Source organism: Natator depressus, chromosome 9, assembly GCF_965152275.1.
Source record: "Natator depressus isolate rNatDep1 chromosome 9, rNatDep2.hap1, whole genome shotgun sequence".
Taxonomy (NCBI): Eukaryota; Metazoa; Chordata; order Testudines; family Cheloniidae; genus Natator; species Natator depressus.
Genome location: NC_134242.1, coordinates 61,578,216 through 61,604,662, shown reverse-complemented (window position 1 = coordinate 61,604,662; position 26,447 = coordinate 61,578,216). Strand labels below are relative to the sequence as shown.

The following is a 26,447-nucleotide window of genomic DNA, read 5'->3' as shown; positions in this document are numbered from 1 at the left end:
TTCGAGGGCAGGGTGAGGAGTCTGTGTGTCTGGGTTCAATTCCTGGCTCTGGTGTGTAACCGTCTCTGCTCTGTGCCTCAGTTTCCCCCTCGGTGGAACTGGGACAGTGGTGCTTGCCCACAGTGCAGGGGTTTGTAAGGCTGAATTAACACTTGTGCAGAACCTTGAGGTGCTGGGATGGGACTGGCTGGAGGAGAGGTGGGGTGTTGTTTCAGCCAGACCTGGGTGAGCGGGAAACTGTCCTGGCGAGGTGCTCCAGAGCTGGTGAGCATCCTGATGTTTGGGTTTCCATGTGTGCTGACGCAGCATCGTGATGCTGACTAGGCCCTGGAGGGCAACGTTCAAACAGGCACTCATGCTAGTTTGGGGCTGGGGTGGGGGCTGGCCAGTCTTGTACCTTCCAGGGCATGGTAACCTGAAATCCCAAGACTTCCTTTGCTGTCAAGCTGGTTGTAGCAGGCTGCCAGCCCCTCACTTTGTTAGCAGGTGCGAATTCTGAGGGAGGTACCTCATGAACCCCCTCCCGCTCTGGGTTACCATGGGAGAGAAGATCTAGGGGTGGGCTGAGCAGCCCTGAGAGAGGAAGCCTTGCAGCTGTGTCTGGGGAGCAGGCTAGAGCCGCATGCTGGTATCTTACTGTTGCTTTGACAAAGCCAAGCCCAGCAGGGGGCAGTGTGGACTCCACGCATGGCGTGGGCTGTGTTTGAGAGCAGGCTGGGAGGGAATGGGGCATAGACTGTCTCTGGTGGCTGTGTCCCATTCTCTGACTCTCCTTTCCCAGCATGCTTTTGGGGACCTTGCTGTGTGAATCATTACCTTGCCCTTGAAGTCTCTTGTGCCCCAGGGACTGGGGAGGGGGCGGGGCTCTTGTGACAGTAGCTGAGCTGCCCAGCTGGGCTAGGATTGTGGTTGCTGTTTGCCTCCCACAGCGTGGGGTGGGGGGGGGGCGATGGGTTCTCAGCCCTGCCTCAAGAACCCTCCCCACTTTAATTCACACTAATCCCCACCCTTTATTCCCCGCCCTCGGGCCCTGTCAGCCCACCTAACACGCATTGCCTGGCTGGGGGATCTTCAGGGCCATGGCTCCTTTATCTCCTTGGGCAGCTGCCCTAGGAGTGGAGATAGCACCTCTCAGGGCTTGGGGATGGACCCTTGAGCTGTGTCTACATGGTGCTGTGTAGGCCCCGGGCTCATCCAGAAAGGAGTGTGGGTGTGGGTGAGATGTCGGCATTTATCAAGCCCTAAACTGTAGGGGAAAATGACAGGAGTTTCAAGCCAAATTACCCATCCCTCTTCTAATCTAATGGGAAGGGCAGGCGCGGCTGGTGGGGGTGGGCGGTGGCTGGGTGGAGTGGCCTGTATGTAGATGAGTTAAGATGTGCTGCCATGACACCAACACCAGTCCCCCCTCCCCCCTGCCTGCGGAAAAAGCTATAAAAAGAATGTATTTAAAGTGATACCATCATGATAAAAATTGGAGAGAGGGATTTTAAAACCTCCACCATGCCGTTCCCTCCATCTGCAGGAGCACAGGGCAGGCTGGCCGGCTTGTGTGCGGATCCCCAGCTTGCTCTATGCTGGGGTGGGAGTCAGAAGCCAGGCTGGTCAGTTCACGCTCTGCTCCCTGGTCTGTAGGTGATTTGGTTGTATGCAGATTGCCAGCATTGTAGGGGTTTCTCCCCCCTCCTCCCAAAGGACGTATATCTTGCCCCCCCCCATGCTTTAATTCTCATGGCTGCGAGGATGTCTCGGTGTCCCAGAACGCCAGCCAGTTTGGGGATAGTCAATGTGGGACTAGTGGGAGCATTGTCCTACTGCATACAGGTCCCCCTGCCCTCTTTGGGCCTTCCGTCCTCTCGGGGCTAGGCTGCGCTTGGCCCCCAGTCTATCTCTCTGGAACACCCCATGCTGCTGTCCCTGGGGTTGGAGAGGGGCAGGTCAACACGAGCCATGGCAGCCTCCAACCACAGTGGGGATAAAACGCCTCCCTCTTTCCCTGCCTGCCCTTGAGGCCTGGCCCGGCTCCAGCTCCCAGCCCAGGCGCAGAAGGTGCTCGCTCCTGAGGGATTCTAGCCCGTTCCGGAGGTGCCATCTCAGCAGAGGCGGTTATGAACAACCCCCCGTGAGGGAGTGAGGCATGGATGGGGTGGGCCTGGGCCCCCTGAAGATGGGGGTTCCTAATAGCGGGGTCAGCCAGGTGGCTGGTTAGTGTGGCCCCTTATAGCGGGATGCTGGGAGGTGCATTGCAGCATGGTGTGGGGCCGGGGCAGGTGGAGAGAGGAGAGGCTGGGAAGGGTATGATGAGGCACAGCCCCTGCCCGCTCAGTGTGGCACTCTGTCCCTCTCCAGCTGGTGGCTGGGCCACATACAGAGGATGATGAGCCAACTGCAGTGTGGGTAGCAGAGCTGGGCCTTTTAACTCAGGCAGTTGAGGCTCGTGCTGTAAGATGCAGAGGTGTCAGGTCTGGTCCCGGCTGCCAACAACCCATCGAGTGGTACCGCACTGCACTGGCATAGCTGGGCAGGCGGCAAACTCTTTCTCACCCTGGTTTGCCATCCAGGTATTGAGCTCCCCCTTTTATTTGGGCACATTCTTTGTCTCCGTTTCCTGGCTCCCCACAGCCTCCGTTAACCCTTTGTACTGAGGATCAGGCTTTCCCAGCGCCCTGCAGGATTTTGTCTGAGCACCAGGTTCACTTGATCGGCAGTCCAAAAGGACAAAGCCTGCCTGTTCAGATTGGGAAGGAGGGCTGCAGCCAGCTGGATCCAGAATAGCTAGGGCCAAAGTTCGGCTGGAACTGACTGACTTAATGCTGCTCTGATCTGAGCCTTGGGAAGGGAAACCTTGGGGCCAGATTGCGACTCTGTAGGCCCGTTCCCAGGTCTATCAGACAGTCCGGTCAGAACCCTAGCTTTCTTTTTTTTAAATTGTTTTCTAGCTCTCCTATTTGCAAAGTGAATCTTTAAAACCTGACCCTAGTGCAGAGGTGGGCAAACTTTTTGGCTCAAGGGCCGCATCTGGGTGGGGAAATAGCACGCAGGGCCATGAATGTAGGGCTCGGGCAGGGGGCTGGGGTGTGGGAAGGGGTGCGGTATGCAGGAAGGGGCTCAGGGAAAGGGGTTGGGGCAGAGGAGGGGTGCAGGTGTATGATGGGGCTCAGGGAAGGGGGTTGGGGTACAGGAGGAGGTGCACAGTATGGGAGGGGGCTCAGGGTAGTGGTGCAGGGAGGGGTGCAAGGTGCAGCAGGGGGCAAAGGGCACTGGGAAGGGGTGTGATGGAGCTCAGGGCAGGGGGTTGGGGTGCAGAGTACGGCAGGGGGCTCAGGGCAGGGGGTGCAGGGTGCAGGAGGGGTGCGGGGTGTGTCAGGGGGTTGGGGTGCAGGAGGGTGTGGGGTGCGGCAGGGGGCTCGGGGCAGGGGGTTGGGGTGCAGGCAGGGGGATCAAGGCAGGAAGTTGGGGTGTGGGGTGCAGGAGGGGTTCGGGCTCCGGCCCAGCGCCGCTTACCTGGAGCGGCTCCGGGGTGGCAGCGGCGCACACCGGGGCCAGGGCAGACTCCCTGCCTGCTGGCCCAGAACCCCGTGCCGCTCCAGGAAGCAGCCGGCATCACGTCCCTGTGGCCCCTGGGGGAAGGGGGGGCAGAGAGCTCCACATGCTGCCCTTGCCTGTGGGCACCTCCCTCCACAGCTCTCATTGGCCGCGGTTCCCCATTCCTGGCCAATGGGAGCTTTGCGGAGCCCTCTGGCCCCCTCCCCCCAGGGGCTGCAGGGCCATGGTGCCCACCGCTTCTGGGAGCAGCGCGGGGCCCGCAGCACCACAGGGGTGGCAATCCCATGGGCCGATCCAAAGCCCTGAGGGCCAGACACAGCCCGTGGGCCGTAGTTTGCCCACCCCTGCCCTAGTGTAATTGGCACAGTGATGTCTGCCTGAATCTGCAGAGAGTCTGGCACAATTACTCTTGCCGTTGCGGGGGAGAAAGTAACGGACGCACTGACCTCTGCCTGAACCTGCAGACAGCCTCCAACCAAGGGTGGAGGCGCAGTCACTAGAACCAGGGAAGAAGCCATCTGCCCCCTGAGCAGTCTGGGCGCCTGCCATCAGAGGTGCCATCTTTCTAAGTTGCAAGGGGGTGCTTGACCCCCCCGCTCCACCCCTGTCCCCAACCTCCCCACCTTGTCTCTCCCCACCCTTGTTCCTCCTCCCCCACCCAGTGCTTCCTGCATGCCGCAGAACAGCTGATCACAGCCGAGGGGAGGCACTGGGGGAGGGGTTGCCAGTGGGTGCCTGCCATTCTCTGAGATTTAAGCGAAACGCTGTTAAGCGAATCCAATTTCCCCATAAGAATTAATGTAAATAGAGGGGGTTAAGTTCCTGGGAATTTTTTTTTTTTTGCCAGACAAAAGACATGATCTACATATACAGTACAGAGTAGCAGCCGTGTTAATCTGTATTCGCAAAAAGAAAAGGAGTACTTGTGGCACCTCGATGAAGTGAACTGTAGCTCACGAAAGCTTATGCTCAAATAAATTTGTTAGTCTCTAAGGTGCCACAAGTCCTCCTTTTCTATATACAGTACAAGTTTTAAATAATTTTAAACAAACAGTTTAATACTGTACTCACCAATGATGATTGTGAAGCTTGGTTGAGGCAGGGCCTTAGCGGTGTCGGGGTGCAGGGGCTTGGGGTGCGTTTCAGCCAGGGAGCGGGGTCGAGGCGTGGGGGCTTGCCCCTTCCGCCCGCCCGGCGCTTCTGCCGGGGAGCAGGCTTGGGAGCTTGCCCGCTCTCCGGCTGGAATGCCAGGTGGGTGGAGTGGGGCAAGCCCCCACGCCCCAACCCCGCTCCCCAGCAGGAGTGCCGGGTGGGCGGGCGGAGCAGGGCCAGCCAAAAAAACCTTATAATGGAACATTGCATGACTTTAAACGAGTATGTTCTCTAATAGATCAGCAACCTAATAACAAAACAGTGTTAACCGGGATGTCTTTAAGTGAGGAGTTACTGTAGAATCTTCTAAATGTGAAACCAAGTGTAAACTGATGGCAGTGGTGTCTTCCTGAGTCTGCAGACAGCCTGAAGCAGTAACCCAGAGGGGAGAATTCCCCTGCCTCCAGTAATTGTAGTTGGGATGTTAACTCTGGAACCTAATTATGTAAATTTAGTGCACACATTCATTGCTGATCATTTTAGCAATGGACAGGAGTGGGCGTGAAGCCTGGAATGGAGTAGGGGAGGAGATGGAATTGGGAGTTGCTGCAGGGAGGGAAATGAAGAGGGAAGAACCAAGGTGATCAAAAGATGGGGAAGAGGGAGAGAAACAGAGAAAGGAGCATGGGGACAGGGGGAAGAAAAGGAACTCAGGGCAGAAACAGCAGTTCTCTTAAAGTGGGGGGCTGATTCTTACTGAGTGTACTGACTGAGAATAAATTATTGAACAAATAATAACACTAAGAGCTAAAGATTTGGTTACTACATGGAGGTGTATTCTACTCTTGATCTTTGAGCAAACCTCCCCCAAACATCAGTGATTTCTAAGGGTTTATCTATAGGAGGAAACTGACCAGAATACCTCTTCTGGAATAGCTCCCCATGGGGACAGTCTGTTCCCCATGTATAAATGACTGTATCCAGAATAATTACTCTGCTTTGGAAGTGTACGAACTATATTCTGGAATAAAGTGACTCCCTTGAGAACTATTCCACAATAACTCTTCAGGTCAATTCCCCCATGTAGACAAGCCCTCAGGTGTTTAGGGCAGGATTTGGAAGGGGGATTAGCCAGCACATGTTAACAGCCCAAATGCAACCCCAAAGTTAGGTCTTGTAAAAACAAGTTGTTTCAGTACTGACCATCACTAGAAATGTCTCTGTGACTTAGTTTCTAAACATTCAGATGGCCACTTATTGAAAACAATAAAAATTGAGGTCTTGCAGCAGTCTAGTGTGTAGCAAGGTGAAACTGACTAGCTTATTTTCATTGCCGGGGCTGCTTGAACTGCAAGACTTAAACCAACTGTCTAAATATTGGAGCCACAAGGTGGGGGAGGCAATATCTTCAGATGGACCAATTTCTGTTGGTGAGAGAGACAGACGTTGGTCCAGTCAAAGATATTACCTCTCCCACCTTGTCTCTCTAATATCCTGGGACGAACATGGCTACACCAATGCTACAAAGTAGACTCCTTAGTTTGCTATAATCTAAAGTGGCATTAATTCCACATATAAGGAGATGTTTTAATAAAATAAGTCACCAAATTCTGCCTTCTGTTACTTCTTAGCGGCCTGGTTCTGGCAGGATCGAGGACGGAGTCTCTTTGTTTTGTTGGATGATGATCTTATTTTTGTAACTGTGGCCCAGATGCTCAGCTACTGTAAATTGGTGCTAGCTGACTTCAAGGGCGCAATGCTCCTTTACCTCAGGGGAGGATCTGGCCTAATGAAGGCTCTGTTGGGGTGTGCTGGGGGGTGTTAGTTGTGCCAAGGTTGCCTCTTACACCTATCTTCTTCCCTCCCTGGCACTAACTAAAATCGAAGATATAAAGGACATCCCTTGGTGGTGTGTGAGGGGGGTTTTGCTTGGGGAGGAGGGAGGGGGAGGCTGAGCTGGGAGGAAATTCCTGCAGAAGGTGTGGACGTGTAAGAGGCAGGGTGTGTCTCCTTTCTGCAGAGCACAGCCCAGCCCGGCTCTCATGAAATCTGTGAGGGCTGCCCAGATATCTGCAGCTCCCAGCTGTGCCCGGGAATAGAGGCGAGGCCCCAATGGAGCCAGGAGGGGAGTCAGATGGCTGCTTTCCCACGGCTCGGTCCCCTGTGCTGGAATGGCTTGAGGCTGGCGCCCGCCCCTCCACACAGGGAGCCTTTGACTCTTTTGGGGGAGAGGGAGGGGCCGTCGCCGCAGGCATTGGAGCAGCTTCGTTGCCCGATTTCCCCACCTCCTCCCAGGGAGGGGATGGGCGGGGGTGGGCAGGGAGGAAGCCAGGGAGCGGCTCTGCAGAGCAGGCAGGGCGGTTACAGCCCAACAATCTGATTACTAGACTGTATCCAATTAATTCTCAGCCATTTACAGACATTTTTACCCAGTGCCCCCCTCTAATCCAATTAGATTTTGCCAATTACTGGAGGTGTTTGGCCTGGAGCAAATCAAGAGCCTCCCTCTAATGTGAAAGCTAATGGAGGGGTGCTGGGGCGAACCTCAGGGGCCCAGATCCTCAGTCTGGGCATCTGACTTTGAAGTTAGGTGCCTAAATACCTGAGGATCTGGGCCTGGCTCCCAAGGGCTGTAGTTAGATGGGGGTCTTGTTACAGTTGTTCATATCCCAGGTGCCCCCTTGACTAGCCCTGCCCTGTGACCCAACTGCACTGAGTCCTGGTTGCCGCTGGCATCTCTGGTTCCTGCTCCATTTTCCCCTGCATCTCTAGCCCTTGCTCCATGTTTCTGTGACTCATGCCTGCTCCCCCTGTGCCCGTGAGGCCTGACCCCACTCCATTCCCCTGTGATGGCTCCGCTCTGTTTCTGAAGGCCGGGGGCTGCTGGTTCTCCAGGGAGTGAATTTCCTACCCTCGCAGCTCAATCTCATTTCATTTGAGTCACGGCAGTTTCTGGCCTCCACAGGATGAGGGGGGCCCACCCCAGGCAGGGAGCCAGGGCAGAACAGCCATGTTCTGCTGCTTTCCTTGGCTGCAGGGGCCCCGCAGCAGGGTGTGCGTTGGGGTGGGAGGCACAGGGCAATAGGCCGGATCCAGCTTGCGAGCAGCGCGACCCACCCACGCCCTGGGCTGTGCGGATGGTGTTGTGGGGGACGACCCAGGGGCCTCTCCAAAGAAGAATTCGGTTTGGGGATGCAGAGCTGAAAGTACAGCCAGGATGAAGGGAAAAGCATTCATTTACTGTACTAAAGACAGCCAGTAATGGAGGGCAGGCGGGCGCCTTCCCATTGTGTGGCTCCCTTTTACCTCTAATAAATACAGTGCCCCAATGCTCCAGACTCGATCCTGATCCCCTCCAGCCCCGCAGCAAGGGGCAGGAACCCCGCTGGCAACGGAGGTAAGGCAGCATGTGACTAGACCTGGGCCCTAGGTCTCACCACCTGTCTGGGGCCATTACTCTTTCTAAGGAGAAGCTGCATTTGTCTTCTCTGATATAGACCCACCAGGCTGTGCTACAAGGGAGGTGGCTGCTGGCTACAGCCGTGAAAACATCAGTTCCTGCTGGGGCTCTAGGAGTGCCAGCATGGGCAAGTCCAGTCTGTGCTCGGAGGCCACTGTAGAATAGAGTCTGGCAGCTCAGACACGGCTCTCCCAGCCCATGCTGGAGGAGATCACGTTCGAAGCCTTCTGGTGCCAAGGAGGCTCCTTCCTGTGCCGATCTCGGTCCTTTCCTCCTAGGCTTTCACCATGCTTTAGTGAGGCAGGTTAGTGGTAGTGGTGTTGTTTTTTTTTTTGTCATGATGTTCTAGATTTGCGGGGTGGGGGTGGGGGAGACGCTGGGACTGAGGGGGGAAGTGACTTGCCTGAGGTCACACTGAGAGTTGTTTGCAGAGCAGGAAGTAGGACCCAGGTGTCCTGGATCCCGGTGCCTGGCTCTAACGAGCTTGGTTTTGGCTGTAGGATGGTCATGGCCTGGGGAGTCCTGGCAGATGACGGCTTACCTGAAATCTACCTGTGCTGAAGTTGTGCTTGATGGTGAAAAGTGGCCTTTTGGCTTCCTTGAACAGACCCTTTGTGCTAATGGGGCATACAAAAGCCGTGGGAGACTGTGGCAGATTGGCGTCAGTAAGGCGGGCAGAGCTTAGCGCTTGGTCTAGCTGCCGTGAAGTGGGGTTATTTCCTGCCCGCACCTCTGTGTCTGGATTACCCCTTCCAACTAGGAACGCAGTCACCAGCAGTGCAGAGGGATAAGAGGTGGGGGTGGGGAAGATTATTGATCCTCCGGTGAAAATGAGGACTTTGGAAAGTAGGAGTTTTTCATTGCGAAGACCCTTCCAGGCCTCCTCCATCATCAAACAGCAAAAGACGCAGGGGGTTGGTCTCCAGTGTTGTCCTGTGTCTTTTGGAGGCCATTGCGGGGTTTGCAGTACCACCGTGAGCCATTTAAAAAAAAAAAAAAAGTCCATGCCCTTTTTGAGAAGCTTGATGGAAAGAACCATCTTTGCCCCACTGCCACCTGGTGTAGCTAACATCTGAGCAGCCCTGGCTGAGCTGAGCATGGGGGAGCTGGCTACACCAGCCACGGGATAAAGGATCTGGATGCCGACTAGCTTAGCCAGTGACTGCTTAGCCATATTCTCTCCTTCCAGTCCGCTCTCCTCCTGGACCTGCCAGTGGAAACTGCCTAGGATCCAGGCTCGACAGACTTTTCCGTTAGCAGCGAGTCAGGCTGGGCCTGAACTGGCTCAGCCAGGTGCGATGGGGTGGGGGCGGGCGTTTGGCTGCAGGAGAGGTTCCCCACTGAAGGGGTGGGTAGTGGTGGTGGGGGGGGGGGGGGTTGCTGATGGAAACTTAGCCTTTTGAGAGGCAGCACAGATGCCCAGCAAAGAGAGGGAGGAAGGGGTTGGTTTTGACTGCCACTGAACCCCGGAGAAAATGAGTCTTTTGTTTGCTGTTGCTGTAACTGCTGAGTGCTCACCCGATCCCCACTCTCTGCTGGAGTCACAAGAGCAACTCCGCAGTCTTAGAGCAGGAGTCAGAGGAAGTTCAACCGGATTTCATCCCTGAGCGGAAATGCAGCCAGTGAGGCGCCCAGAGCCCTGCGTGATGGCCCTAGTGCCACGGTGTTTGTAAGGTCTGCGCTTCAGGGGTCAGGGATTGTAGGGGAGGGGTAGCTCAGTGGTTTGAGCATTGGCCTGCTAAACCTAGGGGTTGTGAGTTCAATCCTTGAGGGGGCCATTTAGGGATCTGGGGCAAAAATTGGGGATTGACCCTGCTTTGAGCAGGGGGTTGGACTAGATGACCTCCTGAGGTCCCTTCCAACTCTGATATTCTATGATTCTATGTGCGGCAGCAGGGGCTGGCACCCCCCCAGCGGCTGGAGGCCCTCCAGGGTAATGCTGCCCTGGGAGGTGCAGGGAGCTCAGCTTGGCTCCTCAGTGTAAGAAGTTACAGAGCAGCATCTCTGACGTAGGCTGAACAAATAAACGGGGTCTAATGCCTGCCCTCTGCCTCCATGGGGGAAACCCGCTTGGAGCCTCTGTCCGGCTCGCTATCCATTCTCCCTGCGGTCAGGGAGAGGGCAGCCATGAAGGCAGCTGTTCCCCGACCCTCACGCGCTGCCATGGCTCAGCCTCCATCTCTCCGGCTCTGCACTGAGCTGGGCAAAAGGAACAGAGCAGCCCTCTTTCCATCCAGTGGGAGGGCCTGGCTCTCCTCCCTGGGCCCCGGTGTAAATCAGGAGTGACTCCACTGTTTACCAGTGCAGTTTTAGTACAGGTGTAAACTCCCCAGGAGATCAATATCAGGCCTCTGCACAAAAGCCCAAGCAGAGGCTGTGCTGCACATTAACCCTAGTGCCGCCCTCACTCCCTGCTCCAAACTGCTAGTCCCCTCCCCCTACACCCATCCTGCCTCCTGCTGTTTAACCCTTTCTCTTCTCTCTGGACAATAGCCCCAGCCCCTTGGACCGGACCAGCCCAGCCCAGCCCCGCCCCTCCTCACAATTGTAGGTTCTCTCCCACTGTCCCTCGCCAGACCATCCCCCGCAGCCATTCAGTTCCCTAGCTGCCAGGCCCTCCTTACAGCCCCCTGGGTAAAAGCCTGAGCAGCCCCTCCCCACAGGCCTGACAAAAATGCTGCCAGGTGGGGCCCAGCTGGAAATCCAGCAGCAGGGGGAGGGATCCTAGATGAGAGATAAAGCACCTCAACGGGTGGCTGTCAATGAGGACAAGGCTGGTGGCGAGGGGGGGGGGAAGGGGGATGTGCTGAGACTCTCCCCTTCTGGAGGAAGAGCCCACAGGTGCTGGGAGCGGAGGGGCAGGGAGTCTGAGATCGCGGGAAAAGACTGGGCTGTGGAGGAGATGAAGAATGGCCTGGCCTCCTGGCAATAAGCAAAGGGGGGATGAGAGGGGCTGCCACATAAGAAGTGATGCCTTGGCAGGGCACTGCTGCTCCCATGGCAGTGTGCTTCCCCCACCCCCGGTTGGTTTTATATTCATGTGCTATTAAGGCACCCCATGGTGTCTTGGAGCCGGTCTCTGCAGCCTCTTCCTGCAAGGCGGGTTTAAGGCCAGGAGTGTTTCACTCTCCCCTCTGAAGTTTGCCCTGGAAACAGGAGCGGAATGTAGGCTGTCCCTTAGGGCTTGTCCACATGGGATGTTATAGTGGTGTGAAGTAAGGTGTGAATTTCAACTCCTGTAGTCACACCAGTCTAACCCCCATGTGGACACTCTCATTATCAGGGTCACCTTTTTCTGGTTTCACTTAAACCCTTCCAAAGCAACAGAGGCTAACCTGGAAAAAGGCCCCTCTGATACCACCTGGTATCCACAAGGGGATGGGGGGTGTCATGCTGATGTATAACTAGTACGGTCTACTTAGACTGGTATAACTCCTGCAGACAAACCTATACACTAGCAAGTTGTGTAGCTTTAACTATCCTGGGGTATAGTGCACTCTAGGAGCTTAGAGCCCACTTGGCCTGGCCTCTTGGGGTGGGGCAATAGATGTTGAGTAGTCCTACACACAACCTTAAGGCCTGGCCTACACTTAACCCCCCCTCCCCCATGGAAGAATGCTACCATTGTTCAGGGAGGTGGTGTTCCTACAGCAGTGCAAACACCCTATCTGGTGTTGGAAGCGTCTACACTGAATGAGGGAGGCAACCTAGTGACAGAGGATGTGGAAAAAACTAATATGCTCAATGCTTTTTTTGCCTCTGTCTTCACGAACAAGGTCAGCTCCCAGACTACTGCACTGGGCAGCACAGCATGGGGAGGAGGTGACCAGCCCTCTGTGGAGAAAGAAGTGGTTCGGGACTATTTAGAAAAGCTGGACGAGCACAAGTCCATGGGGCCGGATGCGCTGCATCCGAGAGTGCTAAAGGAGTTGGCAGATGTGATTGCAGAGCCATTGGCCGTTATCTTTGAAAACTCATGGCGATCGGGGGAAGTCCTGGATGACTGGAAAAAGGTTAATGTAGTGCCCATCTTTAAAAAAGGGAAGAAGGAGGATCCTGGGAACTACAGGCCAGTCAGCCTCACCTGAGTCCCTGGAAAAATCATGGAGCAGGTCCTCAAGGAATCAATTCTGAAGCACTTAGAGAAGAGGAAAGTGATCAGGAACAGTCAGCATGGATTCACCAAGGGCAAGTCATGCCTGACTAATCTAATTGCCTTCTGTGACGAGATAACTGGCTCTGTGGATGAGGGGAAAGCGGTGGACGTGTTGTTCCTTGACTTTAGCAAAGCTTTTGACACTGTCTCCCACAGTATTCTTGCCAGCAAATTAAAGAAGTATGAGCTGGATGAATGGACTATAAGGTGGATAGAAAGTTGGCTAGATTGTCAGGCTCAACGGGTAATGATCAATGGTTCCATGTCTAGTTGGCAGCTGGTATCAAGTGGAGTGCCCCAAGGGTTGGTCCTGGGGCCGGTTTTGTTCAATATGTTCATTAATGATCTGGAGGATGGTGTGGATTGCACCCTCAGCAAGTTTGCAGATGACACTAAACTGGGAGGAGACGTAGAAACGCTGGAGGGTAGGGATAGGATACAGAGGGCCCTAGACAAATTAGAGGATTGGACCAAAAGAAATCTGATGAGGTTCAACAAGGACAAGTGCAGAGTCCTGCACTTAGGACGAAAGAATCCCATACACTGCTACAGACTAGGGACCAAATGGCTCGGCAGCAGTTCTGCAGAAAAGGACCTAGGGGTTACAGTGGACGAGAAGCTGGATATGAGTCAACAGTGTGCCCTTGTTGCCAAGAAGGCCAATGGCATTTTGGGATGTATAAGTAGGGGCATTGCCAGCAGATCGAGGGATGTGATCGTTCCCCTCTATTCAACATTGGTGAGGCCTCATCTGGAGTACTGTGTCCAGTTTTGGGCCCCACACTACAAGAAGGATGTGGAAAAATTGGAAAGCGTCCAGCGGAGGGCAACAAAAATGATTAGGGGACTGGAACACATGACTTATGAGGAGAGGCTGAGGGAACTGGGATTGTTTAGTCTGCGGAAGAGAAGAATGAGGGGGGATTTGATAGCTGCTTTCAACTACCTGAAAGGGGGTTCCAAAGAGGATGGCTCTAGACTGTTCTCAGTGGTAGCAGATGACAGAACAAGGAGTAATGGTCTCAAGTTGCAGTTGGGGAGGTTTAGGTTGGATATTAGGAAAATCTTTTTCACTAGGAGGGTGGTGAAACACTGGAATGGGTTACCTAGGGAGGTGGTGAAATCTCCTTCCTTTGAAGTTTTTAAGGTCAGGCTTGACAAAGCCCTGGCTGGAATGATTTAGTTGGGGATTCGTCCTGCTTTGAGCAGGGGCTTGGACTAGATGACCTCCTGAGGTCCCTTCCAACCCTGATATTCTATTATTCTATACATGCTATGGGGTTATGCTGGTGTAGCTATGCCTACGTAACTCTGCTGGTATAGTCTCCGTAGCGTAGACATATCCTGAAATATAGGGCAGGCATCTCCCAGTGCTCTGGAGTAATGAGTGAGGTGTAAGGTCACTGTAATGACCAGAGCCGTGACTCACTGCTCAGCAATAGCACCCACATGGTTCTGGTCTTGAGCACTGAGGGATGATTACCCCATCCCATTCAGAAGGGCCTTTCCTGTTGGACATCAGCCACCTGGGCAGACAGAAAAGCCCTTGGATTAACATCTAGATAGGTAGGTTACGTGTCACACCCTTAGCATTCTCAGCTGTCTGATTTGCAGGATCACATGACTGCAAGTTGTTTTGCCTTGTTCCCTTACTTTAATTGATCACAATCCTTTGAGCTATTGACTAGGTGGCAATCGAGGAGGACAATGGAGGTGCCTCCCTATGGGGTAATACCCATTTTGCATCCCATGATGCAGCACCTTTGGCAAAGAAATCCACTCTGCTGGGGTGCAGGGGGTCGGGGTCCATGTCAGGCAGCATGTAGGGCTGGCCCATGCTGAGTTAAAGCAGGGGTTACCCCTGTAATGCTACAGCCAGTGTGGACCCGAGGACAGATACACAAGGGCACAGGCCCACAGAGGTTGTAAGGTTATCCCAGAGGGTGTGGTTGGCAGTGTTTTTCCTGTGGGCTGTTTTTTCCGTTGGGTACAGGATGCCGCTCTGAGGCGGTGGGGAGTGGCTGGCAGAAGGGTGGGCAGTGATGTCCCTGGCTTGTTGGCTGAAAATTGCTCAGGGGGCTGAGCAGTGCTGGGGGTGGTGGTGGTGGAAAACAGATGCAACAAAAGGAAACAAAGGCAGGCCACCCAAAGGAGGCACATGGGTGCTGGAGGTGCAGGCCAGTGTCTCTGGGGGGGCGGGATGTGGTTGAGTGTGTCCGGCTGTTTTGCACACTGCCGGGGATGCTCCCCGTGGCACTGGCAGTCTTATGCTGTCTATCAGCAGCGGGCTCCTCTCTAGCTAGCCTTATCAGGCCCAGTTGGCTGGAAAGCTCTAATAGCCCAGAGCAAAAGGGCATGTTAAAGGGGACGTTTTCACCAGTGCAGCCCTGCATGGGGTAGGGGGTGATGGGCTGGATTAGGACTGTGTGCGCTGGCCTAGAAAGAGAGTTGGGGAGCTGTTCTAAATATGGCACCACCAGCTAAGGATGCCGTACGCATCATGAAGTAGGGGGCTAAACTGGATCTAAAAGTGGGGTCATCAATAGGCAGACCGCTGGCTAAATCCAGACTGCCAGATGCTTTTGAACGTACCCTGAAATCTATTTACTACTTACTATCATTACGTTTGTATTGTTATTGTTTTCTCTGGAATCTGGACCTTGACAAAAAATAATTGACTACCCCCGATCTAAAACCACTACTCTAATTTAGGCCCTTTGTATGGGTTTGATGCCATTTGGGCTCCTGGGCTAGCAGCAGGTGAGCAGGGGATCCCTGATGCCGCTGTAGATGGGGAGTGCATGCAGGCATGGCTGCCTTGGAAAGCTGTTTGTAACACTAATGAACACAGCCTCGGGGACGATTCCCCACAAAGGCCCTTTGCCTGGCTGGTGGGATGTATGGATGTTATAGGCTCCCCTCATTAAGTGGCCAGGCCTCCTCCCTTTAGTCTCCTTAGATGGGCACACAAAGTAAGCCCAGCATGAAGCTAATGAACCTCCCCCAAAAGAGGAATGTGCTTTCATCCCTTTCAGCGCTCTCCCCACCCCTACCCCCGCCTAGGGGACAGGAGACCAGGAGGGATGGGGCTTGGCAAGGAGCGGATTGGCTGGGGCTGGGGGGGGTGCAGGAAGTGGGTGTGCCTGTGGCTCAGCGGGAGCAGGATGGAAATTGGCCACTGACCTCAAGCAAAGGTGAGGGTGGGGAGCTCCTGCTGCCAGGGCCCGTCCCCCTTCCCCGCTGTGTGGAGGGGCAAGAGCAACTGGAATGTGCCCTGCTCTGTACAGTGGGAGATGCTGTTGCAGAGGGGTGGGAGGATCTCTGCTTGGGCAGAGCAGATATTGGAAAGTTCAAACAAGCCTACTCCATGCCAGAGTCCTTGGGGAGCACTCGGCCCAGCACAGACGAGGCCCAGGCATCTTTACCCTTAGATCCACTGCTAGCAACAGAGGTGGCATGGTGGTAAGAGCACCGATGCCCTATCTCTGCTAGAGCTTCCTGTTGGGTGAGCTGCAGTCCTGGGAGGCTTCACTACAGCCTGAGAACACATGTCGGAGGGGAAGTTACTCTGATGATGTGCTCCGAGGGTCCCAGCCACATGAGGGTCTCAAAGCACGTTGCCAAGGAAGGGTCACAAGTGTCACTGTCCCATTTTACAGATGAGGGAAGCTGAGACATGGGGAGGGCCTGGGGTTAGAACCCCAGTGATTCTGCTTCTTTATTAAGAGTGATATGGAGCCCGTCAAGAAGATGTCTTAATGGGCCAGCTGTTATAGGATCAGACTCCCTTGGGGTGTTTCCTATTGATTGATGTGATTTTAGTCTCTGCACAGGAGTATTTACTTACTCCGATTTATTTAAAACATGCCGCTCCGTGGCTCTCAGTGCATGTCCAGGCATATTTCCCAGCCTGAGTGGGATGCACTGCAGCTTGTGGTTCGAGCTGTGGCTCCCCAGAGCTGAGATAGCAGGGAGGGTGCAGGTCGGGAGTGAGGGCCAGGAGCAGAGCTGTGTAAGGGCACAGTGCTGGGATAGCAGGGGCTGCAGGATGCCAGTTACTTGGCTGTTGGCCCCACTTCAGCAATGGCTTAGGGCTAAGATGGCAGGAGGGTTTGCTGGGGATCCCCCTCTGTAGCCTTAAGCCCCCCTTGGATGTGTTTGGGGCTCCTGCAGGAGATGTAGATGAAGCAGCCTCGACTTGGCAGAGAACCCCAGCCGCAGACATCTCAGCCTTCATGGGCCAAGACTATAATGCAGGACAGGGATTTGGCCCCAAGCCCTTCCTTGGGTGTGGGCTGTTTAAGGGCCACAGCAGCTGGTGTCAGTGACTCTTCATCTCAGCATAGTCTGGTCTTGCGCCCCTTGCTTGCGGTTGTGGGGGAGGGAATGGTGTGTATGAAATGAGCTCCACTTGTGGTTGCGTGTGAGATGTGCCTGTGTCCATTCCCAGGAGGGTGTGGCAGGGCAGGGAGGGGAATACGCCCAGTCGCAGGTGTGGATGAGGACATGCCTAGAGCTTTCAATGTGCACACACCCATTTACGGGGCGGGACGGGGTCAGAGAGTGCCCATTCAAGGGGGGATGGGAGCTCTGCAGAGCAGAGAAGCTGACCGCACCCATTTGCTGGGGAAGAGGGTGGGGCTACGGGCATGCTAGGAGTTCCCTCATGATTAGTCTGGAGACCCTCAGAAGGGCTCTGTTTGTGTGCAGGTGAATTCCCTCCCCCGTGTCTCTCCAGGGACTCTGATGGGCTCTCACAGGAATGAAGTGGGCCCAATCATGGGAAATTGCTGGGGCATAGATGGCTCATGGTAGCTGTGCCTGACCTAAACTCAGCTGAGCCACGTCAAGGCCTTTTGTCTTTAAGAAACTGGATAACTTTCAATCTAGGATCAGTCCGCTTACCTGTGGCTGAGGGAAGGAGGCATCCGTGATCTAAATAGCTTGATCCTACATAAACCAGAGCAAATCTGCTTTCCCTGCATATCGAGGCAGCTCCCAGCCTTTGGGTTGGGTTCCTAGTGCCCCCCAAAATCATGGAGATGATCATGTGTCTAAAGCCTGAAGTGGCCAAGGTCTCCCAGCCCTTTTCAGAGCTCCCCTGTGGCAGCCTGTGGACAGTAGGACTTTGGGGCAGTCTGATGAGAGCCCTGGTCCATGAGGACCACTGACCTACTCGGCTGCCTTGGCCATCAGGGCTGGTGGATGGGGGCACCCAGTGAGTCTCGAGTGCAGGGTGCCAGGAATAGAATTTGGAGTGGGGATTTTCACACACCCATCAGAAGCTTTGGAATTCCCCCTTAGCCCAGCCTCACCATGGTACAGGAGGTGGGGTTGCTGCCCGAACCAGTTTCTCCCTGCCAGCTCGGCTGGCAAGACATTGAAATAGATCCGAAATACTTCTGAGGACAGAATGCAGTCATTGTGCTGGCCTCGGTGGCAATTGGTGCTCTTGGCATTGGTGGAATGATGTCATTGGTTGCCTGGTAACCTGGGGTGGCACTGTCTGCATGGCGGTGCTGTCTTTGCCCGTTCAAGTCGCCTGCTCTAGAAGGTTTCACCTCCAGGGCGGAGCCATCGCTAAGCGTCGTCCCCGGGAGCGCATGGCAGTGGGCTGGTGACGTGGAGCGGTCGTTGGTTTGGGAATGGGCATTGCCACATGGGCCAGCATTTTGTAGTTAAAGGGATCACAAGGGAACAGAGTGACCTGTCAGTGGGAGGTGGTGCCCACTGCATCCTTGGATCTGATTTTATCCCTCGCAGCTCAATGCCTCCTGAGACTGCCCGCTTCTACTCCCCATATGGCTGGCCCTGGCTGTCTGCCAAGAGAAGCAGACAGAGGTGTGTTGTGTGGCCTCTCTATTGGAGCCCTAGTTGCCCAGCTGGCAGAATAAGCAAGGAATGGAGCTTCAGCCCCCCCTTCCCCACCCACCCCAACCTCTCATGTCAGCAGCTATGGGATTTATTTCTCTTTGTCACTAGAGATGGGCCCCCAACCAAACCCGCTGCTTCCAAAGGCCCCAGGCTTCTCAGCTGGCCCTTCGCCCTCCTGCAGCCTGGCCCTGGATCGGGGAGGCCAGGACCATAGGGCTGGTTTGGATGTTGCTGCAGCCGTTGCCAATCGCATAGCTCCAGCCCCGTGCTGTGCCCTTTGTGGGCCCAGCGCGGCCCTGGCCCAGCCCAGTGGTGCCTGGTTCCGCAGGAGGCGGCTGCCGGGGCTGTGGTGGCGTTCCAGGCTGGAGCCGCTGCGCCAGCCCTGGTGACGTGGGTGAATAGCGGTGCCGGGGGAACACAGGCTCCTCTCTATTCTGCCTTCCCCCACCCCAAGCCTCCTGCCCAGCTGGAGCTCCAGAGGGTTTTGTTTGTTCAGCTTGGGAGCTGGGAGGGTGGAGTCAGGGAGGCCTTTCGTTCCCCTGCCTCGCCCACCCCACAGCCAGGGCAGGGCTCGGCTGGAGCCAGCCTGGGCTGGAGAAATAGCCCTGTCAGCAGCAGCAGCCAGGGCCCCCCAGTGCAGTGTCTGGCTCCACACCTCTCAGCTGCTCTGCGTTAGGCCACGCTTGGTTTAACCCTTGCCTACCACCCCCAACTGCCTCTGTCAGCCCTGCGGGAGGGGCAGATGCTGCCTTTGGAACCAAGTAGCTGAGCCGGCCTCTGGCCAGGGTGGCATGGCAGGGGTTAAAACTAGGTAGCAGCAGGGGCGCTGGAGCCTGGGAGAGTGGGGGTGGAGCAGGGTGGGGGCATTATGAGGGTATGTGCTTTGGGGAGAGGTCCGTGTATGCAGGTGGTAAGCGGGGGAATAGTCCCGCTATTGTGGGGAACTTTCCTGGCTTCTGCACTACCCTGGTGAAGTGGGCTAGCGAAAGGATCTGAGTCCTTGCTCCCACTTCCTTTACCCAGTGGCCTCCGTGCCCTTGAGGACTCCCCTTCCACTCTCCTGCCTGGAAGAGTCCTCGTAACCCCGACAAGGCTGGGCCCAGGATTCCTGGGGGGCTTGACCCCCAACCCTGCTGTGGTCACCTAAGACACCTAGGGTGTCCCCACTCTGGGGAACTCTCTCTGCACTGGGCACTTCTCTGACCCACTGACCATTACATACAAGTTAAAGCAAATGCAAGTTATTTAATCAACAATTAATTTTAAAAAGAATAAGGAATAATGAGACAGGTTAAAGGAAACACATCAACCCGCTCTGTGGCAGGGAACATCACAAACAGTGTCCCTGCAATGTCAGGGCAGTTCAGTGTCTGTTCCTTGTAAGTCCCAGGCCTTCTTCTCAGGCCCTGGCTGTGCTGTAGGGATGCTGTGGGTTGGACACTTGCTCTGGTGGTGGTCACACGCTCTCAGGCTCTAAGTGGTAGGACCCTTCTTCCCAGTGTCGCCCCCACCCTGTCGGGGTTACGATCCAAGCCTGGCCTGCAGAGCCTCTTGGCTGAGGCTGGGCCCGCTGCCCAGGGTCCCCCTCGGTCTTCCCAGCTGCTCACCGCACCCAGCTCCAGACTGTTCCAGCCACAGCTGCCCCACTCTGTCTCTGCACTGCTGCTACTCTGCCTCCAGCTCCCGGGGCTGCTTCTTTGGCCCCTCTGGCTCTGGTTGCTGCAGCTCTGCTCCCAGGACAGGTCTGATCTGCAGGCTGCTTCTGGGACTCTGCTCCCAGCACTGACCTGCTTCCTGGGCTGCTTTTCTGGCCCCTCTGGCTCTGGTTGCTGCAGCTCTGCTGCCAGGGCAAGTCTGCTCTCTCTGGGCTGTGCCTCTGGCTTTGGGGCTGCAGCTCTGCTCCCAGGACAGGGTCTGCTCTCTCTGGGCTGCTTTTCTGGTCCCTCTGGATCTGGCACAGCTCTGCTCCCCAGCTTAGCTTGGGCCCCTGCTTTCTCCTTAGCTCAGCCCCACTCTGTCTGACCCAGGCAAATCCAGCTCACATGGAGGACGGGACCTCCCTGGCCTCCTGACTCCCTGATTAGCCTGCCCACCCTGTCATTCAGGCTGACCTGGAGCATTGGCCTCTCCCCGTTGTTCCTGGGGGCTGTCAGTCTCAGGGTCTTGATTCCCCATCGACCCTGCCCCCTTTTTAGTACTGGGAGCTAGCAACTAAAACACCCCCACTGAATGTTAGTAAGGGGGCAACAGTCCCCTTACACAGGTGCAGTAAGAGGATGTGGAATAGAAGTGCAGTGAGGTGCCAGGGGAATATCAGCATGGGGATAGGTGTAGGGGGTGGGTCAGTGCAATGCGGGATGTTGAAGGGAGGTGCAATGGGGTGTCGGGGCTTTAGCATGGTGCTGTGGTAGGCGGGGAGTCGGTACAGTGGGGGGTTTGTAGGGAGATGCAATGGGGTGTCTCGGCGGGTTCAGTGTGGTGCTGTTATAGGGGGTGTGTCAGTGCAGTGGGGGGTGTTGGTGTTGGGGGTTCAGAATGGTGCTGTTGTAGTGGGGGTGTCAGTGCAAAGAGGGCGTTGCAAGTAGGTGGAATGGGGAGTCGAGAGTTCAGAGTGGTGGTGTAGGGGGTGCGTCAGTGCATTGAGGGGGTTGTAGTTAGGTGCAGTGGGGTGTCTCAGGAGCGTTCGGCCTAGGGAGGTGTGTGGGGCGGGGGGGGCATTGTCTTTTCTACAGCTTCCGAGCTTGTATCTGTTTTGGGGTGTGATCACCTCCAGATGTAGCTTGTGTCCACACACGTACTTGCTGTCCCAGTTTCCAACCAACCCCTTAACCCCCTTGTCAGCTGCCTCAGCTTGGCGTATCCTTGGCTTCCAGCTTGGCCCACTGTCCATTTGTGCTGGAGACAGAACCCTCTAACGGGTACCTATGCCAGCAGCTCGGCTCTTCCTCCCTCCCTGCTGTGTGCACTAGGCACCCCAGGGGTGCTCTGCGGGCATGGGGAAAGAGCGGCCCAGACTTTCCCAGCATGCCCTGTTGTCCGCACAGCTCAGCCATGGGTGCCAGGCAGAAGCAGCTCTCTCAAGTGGTGCGTGTCGCAGTTGGGTCGAAGGAGCGTCGCCAGCTGGCTGCTGAAACACTCTTGTGCTTGTAGCACAGGCAGGCCCGAAAATCTGGCTGATTTGGGTGGTCTGGGCAGTAGCCTGGGGCAGCTGACTCTCGGCTGGGAGGCAGGCTGCGTGCCCAACGGGTTGGCATAAGCTGTCTGCTCCGCTGAGGCAGGCAGCCCCAGCTGTTTGATTTTAAGACACTCTGCAGTCCTGCCTCTTAAGAAGCTTCCTTGGTGTAAGTCAATTAGAAATGGTGCTGGCTCAGTGATGTCACTATTGGGCCCTCTCCCCTGCCCCAGGCTTCAGGGAAGGGTGGACTGGGGGGAGTTCCCTCATCACCCCATCCCACAGGGAGCCCTGAAGGGTCCTGCCTTTTGGGGTCTTACCCAGGGCGCAGTTAAAGGGGAGGGTGCGCATGTGTGAATCTCTCTCTTGCCCTGTTCAGGCCTGGTGTGTATGGCCTGCACGTGGCTGGAAGGGAGGGTTGGGGGGGTGTCACAGGCCACCCCCCCCCTTAGCACAAGCCCTGTCGGGAATCTCCTAGCCAGACGTGCATTGGGCTGCCTTTCTGCTGGGAGGGGAGCCTGCAGACCTACAGGTTCCTTCCCTTCCCTGCGGGAGAGCGTGCAGCAGATCTATCTCTTTTAAGGGGAGCCTTTGATTAGCCCCCCCCCCCGTCAGTCCCCTCCCCCGTCTGTCCCCTTGCGGGGAGCACACCATGACCTCCCCGTCCTTGCTGGATCTCGTGCACTCGCCGTTGCCATGGCGAGCATTGTGTCTAAATATTGCAACCAGTTGTCAGGCTGCCTTTCCCTGCCTGCCCCTTCCTGGCTTCCAAAGCGCCGGGCGCTCGCTGGCGGAACGACCCGCTTTGCTGCGGCTTCTGCGTGGGTGCCAAGGGATGGAAGCTGGGGGAAGGAGCCGAACGCTGCCCGGCGAGGCGTCCCCACCTGGGGACAGGCGAACTGGCACGCTTTGGCGGCAGGGGAGGAGCCGGCAGCCGCAGGCTTGGCTTGGCACTTGGCCCGTCCCTTCCCTCCCCTCTGTGCAGCCCGTCCCTTTTAAGGAGCTCCACCCAGGGTCAGGCCAGGGTGGAGCTGTCAGACTATTCACACCTCACAGCCCAGGGCTGGCAGGCTAGACACACCAGCAGCAGGCAGCTCTTTATTCAGAGAGAGACTCCTCTGTGGAGGAGCAGAGCTCTCTGACTGCTTTGCGGTTGTGCATCTCCGTGGAAGGCTGAAGGCTTGGGCCTGTGCAGACCCCGACGTGAACGTGTATCAGTAATAAGGTGCTGCCATTGGCCACATCTCTCCCTTTTTTGTTTTGTTCTTTTTTAATTCCCCTTCCGCGTTCTTCTGTTCACCCGAGAGGCGTGTGGGGAAGAGACTTGGCTGAGGATCTAGGGACCTCGACAGCGTGCTAAGTTGCCAGGTATACAGGCCGGAGGAGGTGAGGGAGAACGGGGGACCCACCCTGACCGCCAGCCGGCAGAGCCCTGGGTTTTGCAGGGGGACCCCGACTGCACCCACACGGGCTGGTATCCCACCTCCTTTGCCTGCTCCCGGCTGCCAGGAACAGGAGCGTCGTGCAGACCTCGCGCGTGGTGAGGGGCAGCTGTTCGGAGCCCGGCTCAGGAGCATGATCCTCCCCGCAGACAGCATGAGCGCCGTGCAGTACCGGAGGAGCCCACCGCGCGCCAGCTGGGCGGTAAGTGGCTGGCTGCTTTTCTGGTGGGGAGCTGGGATGCTCCCCTTGGGGCAGGCTGCAATGCTGGGGTGGCATTTTCCACTCTTGTACTCCAGGGCTGCATGGTGTAGGCGAGCTACTTTCTGGAGGGGTCAGGATATCTCCCCAAGCCCTCACAGGGTACATCCCCGATCCCGCCCTTCTCCTTTTTAACAGCCGTTCTCACCCCCCAGTTCACACATGCACCAGTCCTGGGCATGGCCCCAGTTCCCCCTCCCCCACTCTGCCATAGCAGCCCTGGAGAGGAGGGGGCACTCACTGGGCCTTAAAGCCATGGGATGGTTGCTCAGCCCTGGAGGGCTCTGAGTCCCCGGTCCCCTTTGGACTCCGAGGGCGGGCGGGTGTGTGCAGAGAGGGGGATGGGTGTGTGCCTGTCTCCTCCCCCAAAGCTGGTGCATGGGAGGCCAAAGCAGAAAGAGCTCCAGTGGGCTGCAAGGCCAGAGGCAGCAGGGTGCACTGCCCCTTTAAGAGGGGGCTGGGACATGGGGGACCTTTAGGGAGCAGATGGGAGAACAATTTGTGGCGTGTGCACTGCTCCTTTAAGGAGGGGAGGAGGAGGAAGGTGTGCCGTACCCACTCGCCTCCCCTGCTCTTTAAGAGCCTGATGCCCTCAGCCGACACGGGGTGGCAGCAGCAGGAGGGAGGACTGGTGGGGAGAAGGGGTGTTTGGGCTGTATTCCAGGATTCATTATGGTCCAGGATATGTACACACCTCCCTCTGCAGGGGTCCCCCAGTGTGGATGGGAGGTTTGCCTCACGTGGTTATTGTTGCATTCAACATCACGCAGTGGGGGATCTGCTCCCCATCAGGGTGCTGCCACTGCCCCTTTGTCTCTTTTCCTTTCCCTTGCCCTCTCCTGTTTTCCCCTCTGCATTTCCTTCCCTGCAGCAGCTCCCAGCTCCCACCTCTGGAGGGCACCATTCCCCCCACCCCCATTTTCTGTTCCATCTGGCAGTGGAATAGTGAATATTAACGTAGAAGTGTTGTCATTAGGCCTTAAAGATGACAACCGAGTGAGATTAGTAGGGGGCAGGGCTGTTCACCCCTTGGAGTTATTGTTTAAGGCTGTCTGCAGACTCAGGCAGACCTTGTGCCTTTACTTTACATTTGGGCCCCATTTTATTTCTGCAGCCAGGAGGGCTAGAAACATACTTTAAATGAATGCCACAATTCTGCACAGCCTGAATATGCGTCATGCGGGCCACACCAATACTTCATGAGGGCTGGATCTAGCCTACGGGGCTGCATGTTGGTTGCCCCTGGTGTAGAAAGAGTCAGGGACCTCCCTGCTGCTAAAGCCCTTGGGAAGGAGGGGATAAAAGAGTGTTTCTTTCTCCTGAGTGATGCCTCTAACTGCTCCCAAGAAGCCCTTCTCCGTGCTGCCCCCCAGCCAGACAGGCCAGTCTGGGGAGCCCTGGGAAGGGCCCCACTGGGAGGATACACAATCAATGCTGGGCTGTTATGTCCCGTCTGTTGTCACTTGTGAGATCATTGAGGATGAGGACAAGGCGAGTGGAATGATCTGGGGTGCCCCTCTGGGACTGGCCATGTGTGAAGTCTTCCGACTTCAGATCTCTCCTCCGCACCAGAGCCCTTCTGGGCTCCGTGCTGAGTCCCCAGCTCCCCCAGAAGCCATCCCCAGCTGCTTTGAGTCCCAAAGAAAGTGTGTCCTTGGCTATGGTTTGGTCAGGGATGGGACTGGGGTCTCTCTCCCCATGGTCACTAGAGTTTGTCCTGTTCTGGTTAGGAGGGACGGAGATCCATCACCAGCTGGTGGGAAATGGGGCCAGGTGTTCCCAGCTGGCAGCAGTGGTGGAGCCCAGGTGGGTGCAGGTGGAACTCTGCCTGCCCCTGGGGCAGTGCTGTCTCTCTAGGTCAGAACTTCAGCCAGGGCTGGTATATGGGAAGGCTGAACTGTCTGTGTGCTGGGGAGACATGGAGGGCTCAAGGCTCCAGCGTTGTCACTGAAAGCCTGCCAGGCCTTTCCCATGCCCTCATCCCAGTTTATCACCTGGCGATCGCCAGGAAAGCTGAGCCTGCTGTGGAGCCGAATGGTTGGTCAGTGCAAAGTTGTTCCCCAAGGCAGAATCCTGAGCCCTTTGCATTCTCGGAACTACTCCTAATGCTGAATGTCATCCCAATGTGGCCGCCACAGCTTCTCCACCAGAACTCGGCCAGCACCTGATTACATGGAAACACAATGTCAGGACAGTGCTAAGAGGACAAGATGAAAATAAATTTGCCTTAAAGCAGTGGGTGCAGCTGTTTGGATACATTTCTCTCCCCCCTCCGCCCCCCTTTGAGTTCATCTCTTCTCTGGGGGCCTGGAGCTTTCCATTCATTAGTAACCAAATCTCCCCATGTTGCCTGCAACCCCTGCTGTTCCAATCTCTCCAGGTTCCCATATGCACTTCCCCCTCCACTTGTGGTGTCCTCTGCAAATCTGGTTATGGCTGAGTCAAGGAAAACCAGACAAAGAAATCCATAGGGATCTTGAGGCTCTGAGTTCAGCTGATCCGGGACCCCCCAAGTGTCTTTGGCTGGGCTACTAAGAACTAGCAGGAAGCTTCAGGGCTTGAGGATGGAGAAGCTTCCTCTGTAGCTAACAGTGCTGCCCTTTAAATGATCATTCCTGGGCCGTCCGAATTCCAAGGCCATTGAGGGGAATGGGGCAGTTCACAGCTCTCAGAGCTATTGTCTCAGGCTCTCCGCAGACATAGGGCATGTCCACACTTAAACCACTGCGCTGCTGTAGACACTCCCAGCAGGAAAGATGGCGGTAGCCTAGTGCTGTCTACACTGGGGTAACTGTGGTGTGGATTTTACACACTCCTGAGTGATGTAGTTGTGCCCACCCAATTTTCTAGTGTAGACCAGGCCTGTGCTAACTCGACTCAAACCAGGTGTAAACTGATTGAACTGTGCCCACATTAGGCGGATGCCGTGGTTAGGCTACACTTGATTAATCAAAAGGAGTACTTGTGGCACCTTAGAGACTAACCAATTTATTTGAGCATAAGCTTTCGTGAGCTACAGCTCACTTCATCGGATGCATAAAGTGGAAAATGCAGTGAGGATGTCTTATACACACAGACTATGAAAAAATGGGTGTTTATCACTTCAAAAGATTTTCTCTCCCCCCACCCCACTCTCCTGCTGGTAAAAGCCATTTTTTCATGGTCTGTGTGTATAAAACATCCGCACTGCATTTTCCACTTTATGCATCCGATGAAGTGAGCTGTAGCTCACGAAAGCTTATGCTCAAATAAATTGGTTAGTCTCTAAGGTGCCACAAGTACTCCTTTTCTTTTTGCGAATACAGACTAACACGGCTGCTACTCTGAAACTTGATTAATCAGTGCAGCCTTTGCTGTCTAGACAAGACCTGACTTACTTTCGTGCAAACTGAAATTCTGGAGCATCAGATGAAAACTTGGCAGAGATACTGGGATGGTCAGTCCAA

General features: G+C 55.6%; 1 protein-coding gene across 3 annotated transcripts in view; it reads left to right on the top strand.

Annotated features, from left to right (window-relative positions):
- The window catches only part of KLF8 (KLF transcription factor 8), a 95,783-nt gene that overhangs the window by 38,838 nt on the left and 30,498 nt on the right, over positions 1 to 26,447 (top strand). Inside the window, exon 1 of one of the 3 annotated variants that reach the window (XM_074964365.1) lies at positions 22,343 to 22,944. The exons of the other annotated variants lie outside the window; for them this stretch is intronic. Within the exon in view, the coding sequence (XP_074820466.1) occupies positions 22,876 to 22,944 (69 nt within the window). The 5' untranslated portion in view covers positions 22,343 to 22,875. Of the gene's footprint in view, positions 1 to 22,342; positions 22,945 to 26,447 lie in introns of those variants that run through there. 3 annotated transcript variants of the gene reach the window in all.